Source organism: Coregonus clupeaformis, chromosome 25, assembly GCF_020615455.1.
Source record: "Coregonus clupeaformis isolate EN_2021a chromosome 25, ASM2061545v1, whole genome shotgun sequence".
NCBI classification, from domain to species: domain Eukaryota; kingdom Metazoa; phylum Chordata; class Actinopteri; order Salmoniformes; family Salmonidae; genus Coregonus; species Coregonus clupeaformis.
The window spans coordinates 19,067,646-19,085,581 of record NC_059216.1 but is presented as its reverse complement, the minus strand read 5'-3'; the positions used below and the strand labels follow the sequence as shown (position 1 = coordinate 19,085,581).

The window sequence follows — 17,936 nt, the reverse complement described above, 5'->3', positions numbered from 1 at the left end:
GTCCATAACTCTTGCTGATTAACAATGTACAGGAAAGAACTAGAGAGCCACTTCTCCCAGAAAATCAGGGAGGTGGAGGCCCGGTTCTCAGGCGACCAGGACGCTGTCGCAGAGCGCTTCCAGACCGACGTTTCCAACCTGGAGACGCACTATCAGAGCGAGCTGAAGGCACTCACCGAGAGCCACGCTGAGCAGAAAACCAAATGGGACAAGGAGACGGAGGAAGCCCTTCAGGAAGCTGAAGAGCAGAGGAGAGTTCTGCAGGAAACCATGGAACAAGAGAGGGAGACCATCACCCAGGACCTGGTGAAAGAGAGGGAGCTGCTAGAGAGTGTCCATAAGGAAGAGATGGATGCATTGGTCGCGAAGAACCAGGAACTCCAAAAGGAGCTGGAGAGTTTAATCAGTTTAGCCCAGACCAAAGAAATCGAGCTGAGTAGGCAGCTGAACGATCTTCACAATAGGCTGCAGGAGAACCTGGACACGAAAGACGAGCTTCTGGCCCAGTCTGAGAACAAAGCCCGGGAGATGGAGCTTCTGCTGAACCAGGCAGTGGAGGACTTCAAGCAGGAGAGGGCAGAACTTCAGGGAAGCCTTTCTGAATTAGAGGCAAGGCACTCCATGGCTGAGAAGCATCTTGAGGAGAGGTGTGAGCTGCTCTCAGAACGTGATGACCTGAAGTTGAAGATCAAAGAACTGGAGAAGCTCCTGAGACAGGTGGCGGTGGACTTTCAGTTTGAGAGACTGGAGCTGCAAGAGAACGTCTCAGACCTGGAACTGAAGCTGAAGGAGAGCCGTCCTTCCTCTGACCTGCAGGACAATGAGAAAGGAGAGCTTCTGGCCGAGAGAGACCAGCTTAGTATTAGGATTCAGGAAATCGAGAACGAGCTCAACCAACTTCTAGAATCTGCAGACATAACAGAGAACAAAGAAATGGACGAATCAAATGAAGTAAATTTACCACTGCTAGGAGAGGAACATCTAGAGGCTGCAGCTCTTGAAGAACAAGAAGTATGTTCAGAAAACCTTACAGTTAGTGATGAGACATGTGACGACGTTGTTCCAGAGGACTGTGAAGGCCTTGACGTAGCTCCTGTGGAGCAGGGACCAAACGATGAAGTTGAGATTATTACTGAATCACCTCATGAGATGGAGAGTTCTGAAAACATCATTGCAGAAGTCTGTGATCAAGAAATACCTGTTACCTCAGACAACCTGAATGTCTTAGTAGAGGCATCTGACACCTCTGGCGAACAAGGACAAGATGACGAAGTGGAGATGATCCCTGAAACTCCAAATAGGTTACAGGAATGTCCTGAAGACACCATAACTCTTCATCTTGATGGGGCGTGTTATGATGAAACTACTGTGGGCGACGGCCAAGACCCTGTGGTCGAATCTGTTGCCGTTGGGGAGCAAGCACAAGATGGCGACGCTAGTGAGGGAGGGATGACTCCTGAATCTTCTGAGGACATTGAGGTATGTCCTGAAAACATTATCAGTGTTGAGGCATGCAACGGTGAAGTCGCTGCTATTCCAGAAGAATGCCAAGAACTTGTTGAGGAATCCCCTGAATTCCAAGGTCAGGCTGTGGACAACATGGACGAAGACACTAACGATGACATGGTAGTGTTGTCCATTCCAGAGGAGCAACCTCAAAGTGACAACGTTGATGGAGATGTCTGTCTCTCTGAGATGAAGTGTGAAGTTTCTTCCCCTGATAAAATGGAACAGAATGATGCTGGTGTAGAAGAAACTGGTTTTGATGATAAGCCTGAAGAGGAGGAACTTCAAAATCATCTGTTCAATGAAGAAGTACAGGGTTATGTGTCTCTGGTTGTCTCTTCAGCCCTAGAGGAGATAGGTCATGACACTGAGAAAGAGGCTGTGGAACTGATTCCTCAGCTGCAGCAGAAGTGTGAAGAGGCAGTGAAGGAGCGAGACGCCTGTGAGATCACGGAGCTCCGGGAGCAAGTCGGTCAGTTCCAGAGCGAGGCCAGTCGTCTGGCTCGGCTACAGAGCCAGTATGACACTGCCACTGAGGAGAACCTGGCGCTACAGCAGAAGATCTCAGAGCTTCAGCAGAAGACTGACGCACTGGAGAGTCTTTCAGCAGAGAACGGTGGAAATACAGCTTCCGATCAGCAATCTTTAGAGGAAAACGGCACCCTCAGTGCTCAGGCCAAAGAGATCAAGGTGATGTCTTCGGATATGGCCGCGCTTCAGATCAGATACGAGGAGTGCATCTGTGAAAACGCCAAGCTGGAGGAACAGAACTGTCGACTGGAGAAGAGAGTTCTGGGCCTCGAGAGCAAAATGCACATCATCCAAGACTTCCAGGATCAGCAAGTAGCGTTGGTGGACGAGATCACCAGGATGAGAGAGGAGAACTGTAAGCTGACTGATCTAGTCAGCGAGTTAGAGAGGCAGGATGAGATTCTCATGGCTCTGCAGCTGGAGGCCGAGTCCGAGGAAGACGCCACCACAGAACAAGAACAAGAGTCCTTCCTGGACCTGAACTCCCAACTGGAGGCTAAGATACAGGCTGTGTCGGAGCTGGAGGACTGCTGCACGGAGTTCGAGAAGCAGAACGCCAAGCTCCGCAGTGCCCTAACGGACCTGCAGGACAAGTCGCTGAGGATACATGAGAGGATGCAGACCCATAGGTAACTTGGAGGAGATGTATGATCCCGTTACCAACCCTTTGCACCTGCTGCTTTCTTAATCCCATCCCTGCTGCCATATTGTGCTTGGCTTATTAATGCAACTTCCTCCAGCAACTTCCTCTAGCACCAGAAGTAGTGCTGTCACTGGCTGATGCAACTTCCTGTGGCTCCAGAAGTAGTGCTGTCATTGGCTAATGCAACTTCCTGTGGCACCAGAAGTAGTGCTTTCATTGGCTAATGCAACTTCCTGTGGCACTAGAAGTAGTGCTTTCATTGGCTAATGCAACTTCCTGTGGCACCAGAAGTAGTGCTGTCATTGGCTAATGCAACTTCCTGTGGCACTAGAAGTAGTGCTTTCATTGGCTAATGCAACTTCCTGTGGCACCAGAAGTAGTGCTTTCATTGGCTAATGCAACTTCCTGTAGCACCAGAAGTAGTGCTTTCATTGGCTAATGCAACTTCCTGTGGCACCAGAAGTAGTGCTGTCACTGGCTTATTAATGTAACCCCCTGTAGCAGTGCTGTGACGTCTATGTTCTGAAGTAGCTCTGCGATGTCAATCCTGTGACGTAATCCATCTTTCCAGTTCAGAAACTTGCATGTGAAACAACAGCTACAACAACAGGCCATGTTGTGGCCATGCCACTGTACAATCCCACCCTGTTCCTATAGAAACAGCCAACTGTCCTGTCATTGGTGCATGTTGTTTGTCTGTTTGCCTTTGTGAAACTGTCCTGTCCTGTCATTGGTGCATGTTTGTGGACTATTAGAGCCCTCCGTTGATGTATGGATTTCTGCTTTATGAACACCTCAATTCATGGTTTTGTTCAATTTACTTTTATTTACTTAATTTACTCTGCATTTTTAACAAAACTCTTAAACATTATGACTACAAAACAGGAACAATGTGGTGCTGGTTGTGTTTTTTTTTAAATCAGCTAGCATAGAGACTGAGGTCTTCTGTTGCTGACGTGGTTTCTTCTGTAGGAATGAGGCAGGTCGTCTAGCAGAGGAGAACCTCATACTCAGACACAAGATCTCGATGCTGAAGGAAGAGGACCTGAGAGAGACCCAGGAGGAGACACTGTAAGAAACATTATGCCAACATACAATATTGAAGCATATTCAGCCCCGGTCCCAGCAATTTTGCCCGCCCCCACCCCACAAACATTTCCTGGGATTTCCTGTGGTGTTACTGTATGGTATAGGTTTCATGTCATTGGGTCATATGAATTGACACTTCCCTCTCCCCTACCTTAGCTTGAAACTGGAGCATTTCAGGAAGGAGAAGATTGCTGCACAAAAGAAGGCAGAGAGTTTCAAGAGACAGGTAAGACTGGAGTAAACCAACTCAAATTTGACCCTGTAACTTGGTTCTATACGGTGGGGGAAAAAAGTATTTAGTCAGCCACCAATTGTGCAAGTTCTCCCACTTAAAAAGATGAGAGAGGCCTGTAATTTTCATCATAGTTACACGTCAACTATGACAGACAAATTGAGAGAAAAAAATCCAGAAAATCACATTGTAGGATTTTTAATGAATTTATTTGCAAATTATGGTGGAAAATAAGTATTTGGTCACCTACAAACAAGCAAGATTTCTGGCTCTCACAGACCTGTAACTTCTTCTTTAAGAGGCTCCTCTGTCCTCCACTCGTTACCTGTATTAATGGCACCAGTTTGAACTTGTTATCAGTATAAAAGACACCTGTCCACAACCTCAAACAGTCACACTCCAAACTCCACTATGGCCAAAACCAAAGAGCTGTCAAAGGATACCAGAAACAAAATTGTAGACCTGCACCAGGCTGGGAAGACTGAATCTGCAATAGGTAAGCAGCTTGGTTTGAAGAAATCAACTGTGGGAGCAATTATTAGGAAATGGAAGACATACAAGACCACTGATAATCTCCCTCGATCTGGGGCTCCACGTAAGATCTCACCCCGTGGGGTCAAAATGATCACAAGAACGGTGAGCAAAAATCCCAGAACCACACGGGGGGACCTAGTGAATTACCTGCAGAGAGCTGGGACCAAAGTAACAAAGCCTACCATCAGTAACACACTACGCCGCCAGGGACTCAAATCCTGCAGTGCCAGACGTGTCCCCCTGCTTAAGCCAGTACATGTCAAGGCCCGTCTGAAGTGTGCTATAGTGCATTTGGATGATCCAGAAGAGGATTGGGAGAATGTCATATGGTCAGATGAAACCAAAATAGAACTTTTTGGTAAAAACTCAACTCGTCGTGTTTGGAGGACAAAGAATGCTGAGTTGCATCCAAAGAACACCATACCTACTGTGAAGCATGGGGGTGGAAACATCATGCTTTGGGGCTGTTTTTCTGCAAAGGGACCAGGACGACTGATCCGTGTAAAGGAAAGAATGAATGGGGTCATCTATCGTGAGATTTTGAGTGAAAACCTCCTTCCATCAGCAAGGGCATTGAAGATGAAACGTGGCTGGGTCTTTCAGCATGACAATGATCCCAAACACACCGCCCAGGCAACGAAGGAGTGGCTTCGTAAGAAGCATTTCAAGGTCCTGGAGTGGCCTAGCCACTTTTGTTATTGACCAAATAGAAACTTTTGTTATTGACCAAATACTTATTTTCCACCATAATTTGAAAATAAATTCATAAAAAATCCTACAATGTGATTTTCTGGAATTTTTTTCCTAATTTTGTCTGTCATGGTTGACGTGTACCTATGATGAAAATTACAGGCCTCTCTCATCTTTTTAAGTGGGAGAACTTGCACAATTGGTGGCTGACTAAATACTTTTTTTAAGCCATGACTTCCTGTTTCACTGGGATATACAGATGAGGTGACACACAGGCCAAGTTACCATAGTCATCCATTGCTATGGGAAAGACCCGAGAATACAGTAATGATGCGCGACAAAAGGTTGTAGAGCTGCACAAATCAGGAAATGGCTATAAGAAAATAGCTCAACGGTTGAAAATGCCAATTTCCACTATCAGGGCAATAATTAAGAAGTTGAAAGCAACTGGAGACGTTAACAATCAGCCTGGAAGAGGACGTGTGTCTATATTGACCCCACGCACAGTGAAGAGGAAGGTTAGAGTGGCCAAAAAATCTCCAAGGATCACAGCTGGAGAATTGCAGACGTTAGTTGTTGGGTCTTGGGGTCAGAAAAGTCTCCAAAACTACGATCAGACGCCACCTACAAAACCACAAGTTGTTTGGGAGGGTTGCCATAAAAAAAGCCTTTGCTGTCATCAAAACAACAAATTCAAGCGCCTACAGTTTGTCAAAACGTTACTGGAACTTTCAATGGGGGACCGGGTTCTATGGTCAGATCAGACCAAAATAGAGCTTTTTGGAAACAAACACCAGAGGTGGGTTTGACGTAGACAGAAAGAAAGCCATGCTGAAAAGTTCCTCATCCCCAAAGTATGGTGGTGGATCTTTTGATATTGTGGGGCTGTTTTTATTCCGAAGGCCCTGGACAACTTGTTAGGATACATGGTATCAGTATGATAATTTATGCACTCACTAACTGTAAAGTCACTCTGGATAAGAGCATCTGCCAAATGGCTTAAATGTATCATGGACTCCATAAAGTACCAGCAGATATTGAATCAGAACTTGACAGCCTCTGCTAGGAAGCTTAAACTGGGCCGTGGTTGGATCTTCCAGCAGGACAGTGAACCAAAGTACACCTCAAAATCAACACAAAAATGGTTCTCTGACCACAGAATCAAGGGTTTTGCCATGGCCATCCCAGTCCCCTGGACCTAATCCCCATAGAAAACCTGTGGGGTGAGCTGAAGAGGAGGAGAGTCCCACAAGCGTGGACCTCGGGAGTCTGAAGGATCATGGAGAGATTCTGTACGGAGGAACGGTCTCAGATCCCTTGCCATGTGTTCTCCAACCTCATCACGCGTTATAGGAGGAGACTCAGAGCTGTTATCTTGGAAAAGGGAGGTTGCACAAAGTATGGAATGAAGGAGTGCCAATAATTTTGGCCCATATATATTTGAGAAAATATTTGTTTTATGATAAGAATTTTTTTCTTCAATTATTTTACTTTAATTAAAGGTTATATTTTTGTGAATATTGTGAATGAAAGACCAAGAGGATGAACAATAAAAAAATAAAAAATGTCACAGCCCGTTTTGCTCATATTAACCAAGGGTGCCAATATTAGTGGAGGGTGCCAATATTAGTGGAGGGCGCTGTATAACCTAAATCTGCATCCCCCCTGTAGATATCTGAGCTGCGTCTCCGCAGTCAGCAGCTGGAGGATGAGAACGGGCTGCTGTCGGAGAAGAACACCCAGAATGCAGCAGGAGTGGAGGGCTTGAGCCAGCAGCTGAGGGATCTGCTCAGACAGAGTGAGAGACAGGAGGCTGTCCGAGACCAGCAACACACTGTGCCAGAGGATGACAGGAACAAGGTAAACTGTCATAGTCATTTTTGAGGCTTTTTGAGCTCTTTCGTAATTAGTCTTTGTTTTATTCCTTGCTCTTGGCTCCTCGCCCTCTTCCTCAACAGGCATTGGACAAGAAGATTCAAGGTCCCTGCTCTCTGGCCTTCTTGTCCAATGCGAGGAGAGCGGATAGGACAAATTGAGGAAAAAAAAGCACTGGGTTCCTATTGGGTAGCTAATGACTTGTTCTGCTGTGTGTCAGATGGCAGTGTGTGTGTCTGCCCTGGAGGCGGAGCTGACCAACGCTGTGGAGGGCACTGCACTGCTAGAGGATGGCAAGGCCCAGCTGGTGCTACAAATCAACACCCGCCGAGATGATAAGGTGAGTCACCGAGCAGACAAACGTCATCGTGGACGTTTGAATATCAATACGAATGTCGTAGAACTTACTAGCAGTGTTTGAGGTTATAGGTGTAACACCTGTCCTGCTTTCTATAACTGCGTTGTTGGTTAAGGGCTTGTAAGTAAGCATTTTCATGGTAAGGTCTACACCTGTTGCACTCGGCCCATGTGAGAAATAAAGTTTGATTTGAAAGAGTTAGAATTGTTTGTATTTTTATTGAGATAGAAAGTTACGAATAAGAGGGGGAGATGGCTAGGTAGAGGAATATGAAGGCGCAGATGGGGGTTTGAACTCGAGGGGCAATGTGATACCGTACATACAACCACACTCCTCTTCCCTGGGTCCATCTGTAGGTGCCTAAGATGGGGGCTATGGAGTGCCAGCTCTCCCACCTCCTGCAGGACAACAAGGCTTTGGAGAAACAAACCCAGGGCCTACGCAACCAGTTAGCCAAGTCTCAGGAGAGGGTAAGATGCTCTGTTGAGTCTGGCAACCTTTGACGCTACCTTGTTTACAGTCAACCACTTTATGACACAGTTATAATCCATAGTTCAACGTGTTACCACTTTCATTCTAAATCGTCATCATTTAGAATGTCTGTTCCGTGTGTGTCGAGGCAAAAACAAATTTCAACATTGTAATCACGTGGACAATAAAGTTTTTTTTCGAATTCATTCTGATATGTTAGAATGATGCAAAAGTATCTATTTCTTTGGGCATAATACTGGGGAATTTAAGGAAAGTTACCTACATTTTGCAACCCTATTCATGACCAAGGTATTCTCTCCTCTTTCAGACTCATGTGTTGGAGGAAAGTCTTCAGTCTGCCAACCTCCAGAGCGCCCGTCTCAAGTCAGACCTCCGCGTGTCACAGCAGGAGAAGGACGCCCTCAAACAGGAAGTGATGTCACTGCACAAACAGCTGCAGAATGCCAATGATAAGGTAAGGCCTTCTATGATGACACGCTGATCGGTTGGTTCGTTCGTTGGTTAGGTGGGTGGTTGGTTCGCTGGTTGATTGTTTAGGTGGGTAATTGGTTCGTTGGGTGGGTGGTTAATTGGTCGGTGTGGTGACGTTCATTAAAGTTATTTCTTTAAAGTTATGTACACCTCGTCCTTAACCAGACACCTTGTAGCGATCCACCTTACCCAAACCAGGAAGCTATCTCAGCTACAGTTTTGATTGAGTGATTAATAATAATAATAAGCCATTTAGCAGACACTTTTATCCAAAGCGACTTACAGTCATGCGTGCATACATTTTTTTGTGTATGGGTGGTCCCGGGGATCGAACCCACTACCTTGGCGTTACAAGCGCCGTGCTCTACCAGCTGAGCTACAGAGGATTGATTATACAAGCCGGATAGACCTGAGGTGATTCAACGATCCACATTGGCACCTATATCTCTCCTCTAGTGACCCTTTATGTCAATTAGTATCACGAAATGAAATGACTAGATGACTAGATCTAGTGAAACTGCTGTGGTCTTTGTCCTTTCTAGGTCTACCTGTGGGGGACGTGGTGGTTTGACCTCAGTGAGATTTATTGGTTAAATAAAGGTTACATAAAAATGTAATTATTACTAAAGGGGCCGAGAAGGCTCGGCCCGGTTATTTCTTCCTTAATCAGAACCAGGTTCTGAAGATGGCCCTGCACTCCAGCGGCTACCAAAGCCAGCACAATATAATAATAATAATAATAATAATAATAATAATACAAATAATAATAAATATAATATTATTATTATCTCAGAACCAGGTTCTGGAGATGGCCCTGCACTCCAGCGGCTACCAGAGCCAGCATAAGAAGCTGTACCGGGACGAGCTGGCCAGGCTGGTGGAGCAGGAACAGCAGCTGCTGAGGCAGGAGAACGAGAGGCTGACCATGGAGCTCCACAACACCAAGGGTGACCTCCACCACACCAGGGACAAGGTGAGATGACAGGAGGGATGGGATGGATGGAATGAACCATTTTTAACTAATTCATTCAACCAAATACAGAACCAATCAAATTGGTCTTGGATGTTTCAAGGTCTAGGGGCCAGTTTCCCCCCCCCGGACACAGAGCTCTTTTAATGGAGATTCTGAGTTGAGCATGGATTTCAGTCGAGGACTAGGCTTAATCTGTGTCCAGGAAACTTGTCTCTTTTACGTTCTAGAGATTTCTAGGACAGTTACACCCTGCATATGAATACCTTTTGAAACCCTGTATTGTCTATCCACAGACGTGTCAGCTGGAGGCAGCCATCTTAACCGTGAAGCAGCAGAGACAGCAGTGCCAGTCCACCGTAGTGAAGACAGTCGAGCAGGAGAAGACTGCTATGAAGAGAGAGCTGGACGTGACGCACCAGGAGCTAGTCTCTGCTCACAACAAGGTCATCTAACAGGAGGATCTGTTCTCGTGGCTGTTTAGAACAAGGTCATCTAACAGGAGGATCTGTTCTCAAGGCTGTTTAGAACAAGGTCATCTAACAGGAGGATCTGTTCTCAAGGCTGTTTAGAACAAGGTCATCTAACAGGAGGATCTGTTCTCAAGGCTGTTTAGAACAAGGTCATCTAACAGGAGGATCTGTTCTCGTAGCTGTTTAGAACAAGGTCATCTAACAGGAGGATCTTCTCATATATCTATGCATACTCTTATACTGTTATGATTTCTTGATTTGTTTTTTTTCATGTTTTATTTAAATTCATAAGTTTCATACAGTACATGCATTTTTTTTATTGATTGATTGATAGCAAATTTGTCCTTGATTATATTAATAGGATAAACCTAATGTCGAAAATACGGAAACAAACTCACAGCAATACATACTTCCACCTATCATTCACAAGCAACATGTATTTCTGAAGCAGTTGTCTTACTTTTAAACAATGAGTTTGTTTTTTTAATGTGTCTTTCCCTTTTTTCTGATGGCCTTGTGTGGTGGTGGTTGTCAGGTGTGTGAGGTCCAGAGAGAGCTGGAGAGTCTTCGTCAGGAAAACGAGGGTCTGAAGACCCAACAGAACCATCTACAAGCCCGGCTTCTGGAGGTCCGTTCTCTACCAACCTTCCCTAACTTCCCCCTGACATGCTCTCCTCTCATCACGACATCTGCCTCTCCCTGTCAAACACTTGGACTCTTTTTAATGTCTCCTTTCTTCTTCTAGCATGTTCTATAAAACGAGTTTGTTTTCATGTAACACCAGCAATTTTCCAGAAACACTATATCAGTTGGGCTAGCAACAGTTGTCCTGGCTCCTCCTGTCCTCACACTCATGTCCCTTGTGTCCTCTTTGACACAACCTCCATCTATCTAATCCATCTATCTCTCCCTCCCACCCTACATTATGTCCCCTCTCTCTCCTTCTCTCTCTCATCTCTCTCCTGTCTGTCTCTCTCTTCTCTCCCTGTGTCTCATCTCTCATCTCGCTCCTGACTGTCTCTCTCTTCTCTCTCATCTCGCTCCTGACTGTCTCTCTCTTCTCTCTCATCTCTCTCCTGACTGTCTGTCTGGTGTCTCCAGGCCCTCCAGGTCCAGCTGGGTGGTCTGCTGCCCCCGACCCCTCGCAGGATGCCTGGTGAGCGGAGAGAGCAACACCGTGGGGACGACCTCAACCCAGAGAACGTACAGGTAGGAGAGACCAGTGTTACCCATCACAACCTCCTAACTATAACTGAATCCTAATTCTATATGGCCTTCTTGCTCTTTGAATCAATATGCAGTTGGCATATCTGGTGATCTACAGTCTATCACTTAGTATAAAGGATCTTCACTCTCACTGTGTTCAGCAGATCATTACACTCTTCATTCACACTTTACTGTTGATTATGGGAACACCTGGCTCCTCTGATCTGCCTTGATTACACTCTGATGGGACCTAAACCACAAACACCTTGATTACACTCTGACGGGACCTCAACCACAAACACCTTACAAAATATCTACATTTTCACTCTGGGGAATTTAAATATTTGAAAAGAGAAGTGAATTGATGTGGCTCTTCCATTCTACCATGCCATTCAATATTTTATTTGCACTCTGGGTTTGGTTAGGTTTCTGAAGCTGGAACATTTTGTCCTGGTTTCATCAAGACACCACCTTACCCTGTTCATGTTCTCTCTCGTGTGTGTTTGTAGCGAGTGTGTAGTGTGTGTGTGTTTGTAGAGTGTGTGTGTGCCTTCTGGGTGTGGTTTCTGGGTGCTGTGTTCTTTATGATGTAGAGCTCACTGTTACGACGTCTGTCATTTTCCACTCTGATATGGTGGTCATAGTCTGGGATGGGTGATGGTGTGGGGTGATTATAGTCTGGGATGGGTGATGGTGTGGGGTGATTATAGTCTGGGTTGGGTGATGGTGTGGGGTGATTATAGTCTGGGATGGGTGATGGTGTGGGGTGATTATAGTCTGGGTTGGGTGATGGTGTGGGGTGATTATAGTCTGGGTTGGGTGATGGTGTGGGGTGATTATAGTCTGGGATGGGTGATGGTGTGGGGTGATTATAGTCTGGGTTGGGTGATGGTGTGGGGTGATTATAGTCTGGGATGGGTGATGGTGTGGGGTGATTATAGTCTGGGATGGGTGATGGTGTGGGGTGATTATAGTCTGGGATGGGTGATGGTGTGGGGTGATCATAGTCTGGGATGGGTGATGGTGTGGGGTGATTATAGTCTGGGATGGGTGATGGTGTGGGGTGATTATAGTCTGGGATGGGTGATGGTGTGGGGTGATTATAGTCTGGGATGGGTGATGGTGTGGGGTGATCATGGGATGAGTGATGGTGTGGGGTGATCATGGGATGAGTGATGGTGTGGGGTGATCATGGAATGAGTGATGGTGTGGGGTGATCATGGGATGGGATGGGTGATGGTGTGGAGTGATTATAGTCTGGGTTGGGTGATGGTGTGGGGTGATTATAGTCTGGGATGGGTGATGGTGTGGGGTGATTATAGTCTGGGATGGGTGATGGTGTGGGGTGATTATAGTCTGGGTTGGGTGATGGTGTGGGGTGATCATAGTCTGGGATGGGTGATGGTGTGGGGTGATCATAGTCTGGGATGGGTGATGGTGTGGGGTGATTATAGTCTGGGTGGTGATGTGGGGTGATTATAGTCTGGGTTGGGTGATGGTGTGGGGTGATTATAGTCTGGGATGGGTGATGGTGTGGGGTGATTATAGTCTGGGATGGGTGATGGTGTGGGGTGATTATAGTCTGGGATGGGTGATGGTGTGGGGTGATTATAGTCTGGGATGGGTGATGGTGTGGGGTGATTATAGTCTGGGATGGGTGATGGTGTGGGGTGATCATGGAATGAGTGATGGTGTGGGGTGATCATGGGATGGGATGGGTGATGGTGTGGGGTGATCATGGGATGAGTGATGGTGTGGGGTGATTATAGTCTGGGATGGGTGATGGTGTGGGGTGATTATAGTCTGGGATGGGTGATGGTGTGGGGTGATCATGGGATGGGTGATGGTGTGGGGTGATTATAGTCTGGGATGGGTGATGGTGTGGGGTGATTATAGTCTGGGATGGGTGATGGTGTGGGGTGTTTATAGTCTGGGATGGGTGATGGTGTGGGGTGATTATAGTCTGGGATGGGTGATGGTGTGGGGTGATTATAGTCTGGGATGGGTGATGGTGTGGGGTGATTATAGTCTGGGATGGGTGATGGTGTGGGGTGATCATAGTCTGGGATGGAGAACCATCCTCTGAATAGCAGTAGGCCTAGTCTCTGTCATGGGGTGATTATAGTCTGGGGTGGAGGCCTAGTCTCTGTCATGTCCTAGCTCTGACATTTTGAGGTGGTTCGTCCTACGCTACACTGTAAAAAAATAGCCTGGGACAATTGTACGCTATCTACCAATTTTAGTTCGTTTTCTAAAGTCTAGCCGACTAACTATTTAGCCCAGTTCTCAGATTGCACTGAGTTCTTCAGTTGTCCCAGACAGTGGTGACTATGTAAAGCTGTGCTAATTGCGTAGCCCTGCCTTTAGAAGGTTGTTATTAGAGTAGTAGAGGACTGGATGGAGGGGTTGAGCCCTGGTGAAGTGTACCTGCCTTCTCTCTCCAGGGTGCTGCAATGCCAGAACAGAGGGCCACTCATGCAGACAGCTACCGGAGGATTGGTGGACTCTGACAGACAGCAAGCAACTTCTAACATAACCTTCCCCCAGTCCTCCAAACCTTTCCCCCAGCCTGACTCGCCTAACCCCAACCCCTGCCTCAATCCTCCAAGACTCCACCAAGACTCCACTCCCTTCCCTGAATTCTTCCCCAGTCCTCTTCACCTGTCCCCCCAGTCCTCTTCACCTGTCCCCCCAGTCCTCTTCACCTGTCCCCCCAGTCCTCTTCACCTGTCCCCCCAGTCCTCCAAACCTTTCCCTCCCTCCGTCCTCTTCACCTCAACTAACCCCAGCCCCACCCGACCGATCCTCCAAGTCTCCATTCCCTGTCCCCTGAACTCTTCCCCCCTGCCCCACTTATGCTTGAATCACTGGAAGAAGAACAATTCTGGGAGAGTGTTACGGTACCTTCTTTCTGTCCTTATAGGAGATGAACAGTGATTTGAATGGGATTTTAGAACCAGTTCATCATTTAAGGGCATGAATGTGTAACGACGCTATGCTGCCACTAGGTGGCGGTACCAGAATAAAACAGGGTAGTTCCCTTGTTATGTTCCTCAAATCAAAGGGCTTTCTGAAACAACTTGAGCTCTAGGTGAATTTACTGGAGTCAAAGGTCCATGAAATATACTCTGATTGCAGTAGATTCATAGTTTCAACAGAATGTATTATTGGACCTATTTTTTTCAAGATGACCTGCATATTTATATTTTTTGCACTTAAAACCAACAAGCGTCAAAATGTCAACTGACAGTTTTTTTTTTAGTTTTTTTTTTATCTTTGTCACAAAGATTTGAATAACCTTTTTAGTTGGTTGACCTGTTCACCTCTCACAACTGTTGTTTTATTGTAAACGGTACCAGTTAGTTACCAACAGTATTAAACTCTACAATAGTTTGATAGTAAAAACGAATGGTCACATGTTCATTATAATTTTGCGACTGTTTTGATTCATGTTCTTCCATCGGTTGTATTGTTATGTTAATGCGGCTTCCTGTTTACTGTAGAAGGTCTGATAAGAGGTCTGAGTCTTTAGAAGTACAGTTTTTATTCTCTAGTGTGTTTTGACTTTTTATGTATATTATTATTTTATTTATGATTTATGTTGTTTGTAGATTGTATTTAAGTTTTTGGATCAAATAATTGTATATTTATTTATTCGTTTTTATCTATTATTTATGTATTTATTTATTTAGCTGTGATGTCACTTTTTAATAAATGACCTAGAATGTATTTCACTGGAAAAGAATCAAGACAAAATAAAGCATCTAGTTTCATGAGTTTTGTATTCAATGGCCTTCTTCCTCGGCGTTAAAGCTACCACATACTCCGATGGTGTCCTCTCTCAGATGGAATCTCGACACATCTTTCTTATTGTAAGAATAGATTACCGCATAGAACACAATCATTTTGCTATGAGTATTTAGAGTATGTTACTCAGCAATGAGTATTTACAGTATATTACTCAGCTATGAGTATTTACAGTATATTACTCGGCTATGAGTATTTACAGTATATTACTCGGCTATGAGTATTTACAGTATATTACTCGGCTATGAGTATTTACAGTATATTACTCGGCTATGAGTATTTACAGTATATTACTCAGCTATGAGTATTTACAGTATATTACTCAGCTATGAGTATTTACAGTATATTACTCGGCTATGAGTATTTACAGTATATTACTCGGCTATGAGTATTTACAGTATATTACTCGGCTATGAGTATTTACAGTATATTACTCAGCTATGAGTATTTACAGTATATTACTCAGCTATGAGTATTTACAGTATATTACTTGGCTATGAGTATTTACAGTATATTACTCGGCTATGAGTATTTACAGTATATTACTCGGCTATGAGTATTTACAGTATATTACTCGGCTATGAGTATTTACAGTATATTACTCGGCTATGAGTATTTACAGTATATTACTTGGCTATGAGTATTTACAGTATATTACAGTATATTACTCGGCTATGAGTATTTACAGTATATTACTCAGCTATGAGTATTTACAGTATATTACTCAGCTATGAGTATTTACAGTATATTACTCAGCTATGAGTATTTACAGTATATTACTCGGCTATGAGTATTTACAGTATATTACTCAGCTATGAGTATTTACAGTATATTACTCGGCTATGAGTATTTACAGTATATTACTCAGCTATGAGTATTTACAGTATATTACTCGGCTATGAGTATTTACAGTATATTACTCAGCTATGAGTATTTACAGTATATTACTCAGCTATGAGTATTTACAGTATATTACTCAGCTATGAGTATTTACAGTATATTACTCGGCTATGAGTATTTACAGTATATTACTCAGCTATGAGTATTTACAGTATATTACTCAGCTATGAGTATGTTGCAGTTCATACAGCCAGACAAATAGTACTTCTAAAAGTATTTCCTTGTGTAATTAAACCAAGTGTATTTCCCCTTTCTTTCCTTTTGAACATTGCCAGATGATACACAAAGATGGTTCAACCCAAAAACATGGGGCAGAACTAAAGGATATCAAGCAAGTTGCTGTAAAATGACACACAGTGATTTAAGGCCATAGATTATTCTCTACATTTGATTTTTATTTTTTTTAAACCCTGTCTCATCTGTGTACCTCTTCTCCATCACCAGGATGAGAGGGCGACGATGATGATGATGATGAAGATGGAGGAACGTATGAGGGAGATCGAGCTGTCGCTGCATAACGTCAAGCTGCTGCTCAAAGAGAAGGTCTGCCAACTCAAAGATCAGGTACACACGTTATAGCTGTATTTTCTCTTTTGATGTTGACGTTCAGCTGCAATATCTAAAAAAAATGGTTTCCTGTAGTCTCTTCAACAGTCTTATTTCTATGTTTATCAGTTTGCTGTAAGTATTAGTTTTACTGGTGATGGTTGCTAACAGCAAGCACACGTCTCTTGGATGATGACAAAGAAAATAATGGTGTTGAAAAAGAGGGATAGACTACATACAGTAACAAGGCGAGATTGGTCATGTTCCCCTCTCCATTCCGTCTCTAGCTCCACAAGAACGGTAAAGCTGATTCGTTGATCAAGGACCTGTACGTGGAGAACGCCCAGCTGCTGAAGGCCTTGGAGATGACCGAGCAGAGACAGAAAGTAGCAGAGAAGAAGAACTTCCTACTGGAAGAGAAGGTCTCCAGCCTCAACAGGATAGTCAGAGACCTGAGCCCCTCACCCCTAGCCCCCGTGCCCTATCATTTCACCTGTTCCTAATACCTCACCACAGTAGCTGGACGGAACATGGAACTCGAGTGTTACATTAATATTCCACCCTTAACCCTCAGTCCTCTTCCCCCCCCTTGCCCTACCACTAACAGCTGAGCCCCTAAACATCTTTATTGTATTTATTATTTTATCTGTTCCTAATTTAGCAGGTATGAGCTGAACATGGACGGAACCATGTATTTCTTTGGACAGAACTACAGCGTTACACTAACATTCCATTTGAGGCTTGGGGAAACTCTGCGGTACTGCCATACCCAACCCCCACGACTACTGTCCATGGGGAACTCTGCGGTACTGCCATACCCAACCCCCACGACTACTGTCCATGTCCAAAGTAGTCGCCAAAGTAACGGAGCATGGCTTTAAGTTGATCACAAAAGTTGTCACTGATGATGAAAGTTTTTTTTACCATGACACTAAAGCACTGTACCAGAGAACATTCCTGATACCGAAGTGCACTTCAGGGTTGGGGTCAATTCCATTTAAATTCCAGTCAATTCAGAAAGTAAACCAAATTCCAATTCCACATTTTCCTAATTGAAAAGCATTGAAGAGAATTGGAATGTCGGTGTACTTCCTGAATTGATTGGAATTGAAATGGAATTGATTCCAACCCTGGTGCACTTGGTTGTCTGAGAGATCGTCAATATTTTAAGCTCCCTGTTCAACACTGGGGATCAATACTGTCACTTTTCAGTTATTATTAACCGGATAAAGGGGGTTTAATCAGTTTATTTAAATGCACAATAAATGGTATAATCATGTATACAAACCACTTTGTAAATTAAATGAACTATGTATGTTTTGTTACAGTTGTTTGTTGTTAGTGTAACCAGTTTATGTAACAGGCTGAAATATTGTGTCCGAAGCTGTGTACTTAATTGTATATGAAGGACAACACATGCTACCTATGTGAATGGAATGAAGGGTATTTAAACTGCTGCAATAACAGAGTCTTGGCTAAAAAAGGCTCGATCCCAGATAAGGATATTGACATTGCTGATTACAACATCATCATTACAACGTACAGTAACAGTCAAACGTTTGGACAAACCTACTCATTCAAGGGTTTTTCTTTATTTTTTTTTACTATTTTCT

General features: G+C 44.4%; 1 protein-coding gene across 3 annotated transcripts in view; it reads left to right on the top strand.

Annotated features, from left to right (window-relative positions):
* The window catches only part of nin (ninein (GSK3B interacting protein)), a 71,437-nt gene extending 54,063 nt beyond the window's left edge, over window positions 1–17,374 (top strand). For 2 of the 3 annotated variants that reach the window (XM_041847353.2, XM_041847352.2), the window contains 13 exons: window positions 33–2,666; window positions 3,653–3,751; window positions 3,926–3,995; window positions 6,897–7,085; window positions 7,321–7,440; window positions 7,815–7,928; window positions 8,258–8,404; window positions 9,215–9,394; window positions 9,688–9,837; window positions 10,400–10,492; window positions 10,966–11,073; window positions 16,222–16,341; window positions 16,611–17,374. In XM_041847353.2, the coding sequence (XP_041703287.2) occupies window positions 33–2,666; window positions 3,653–3,751; window positions 3,926–3,995; window positions 6,897–7,085; window positions 7,321–7,440; window positions 7,815–7,928; window positions 8,258–8,404; window positions 9,215–9,394; window positions 9,688–9,837; window positions 10,400–10,492; window positions 10,966–11,073; window positions 16,222–16,341; window positions 16,611–16,826 (4,240 nt within the window). In that variant the 3' untranslated portion in view covers window positions 16,827–17,374. The remainder of the gene's footprint in view (window positions 1–32; window positions 2,667–3,652; window positions 3,752–3,925; window positions 3,996–6,896; window positions 7,086–7,320; window positions 7,441–7,814; window positions 7,929–8,257; window positions 8,405–9,214; window positions 9,395–9,687; window positions 9,838–10,399; window positions 10,493–10,965; window positions 11,074–16,221; window positions 16,342–16,610) is intronic. The other variant, XM_041847354.2, reaches the window with a different exon arrangement.
* The last annotated feature ends 562 nt before the right edge of the window (window positions 17,375–17,936 follow it).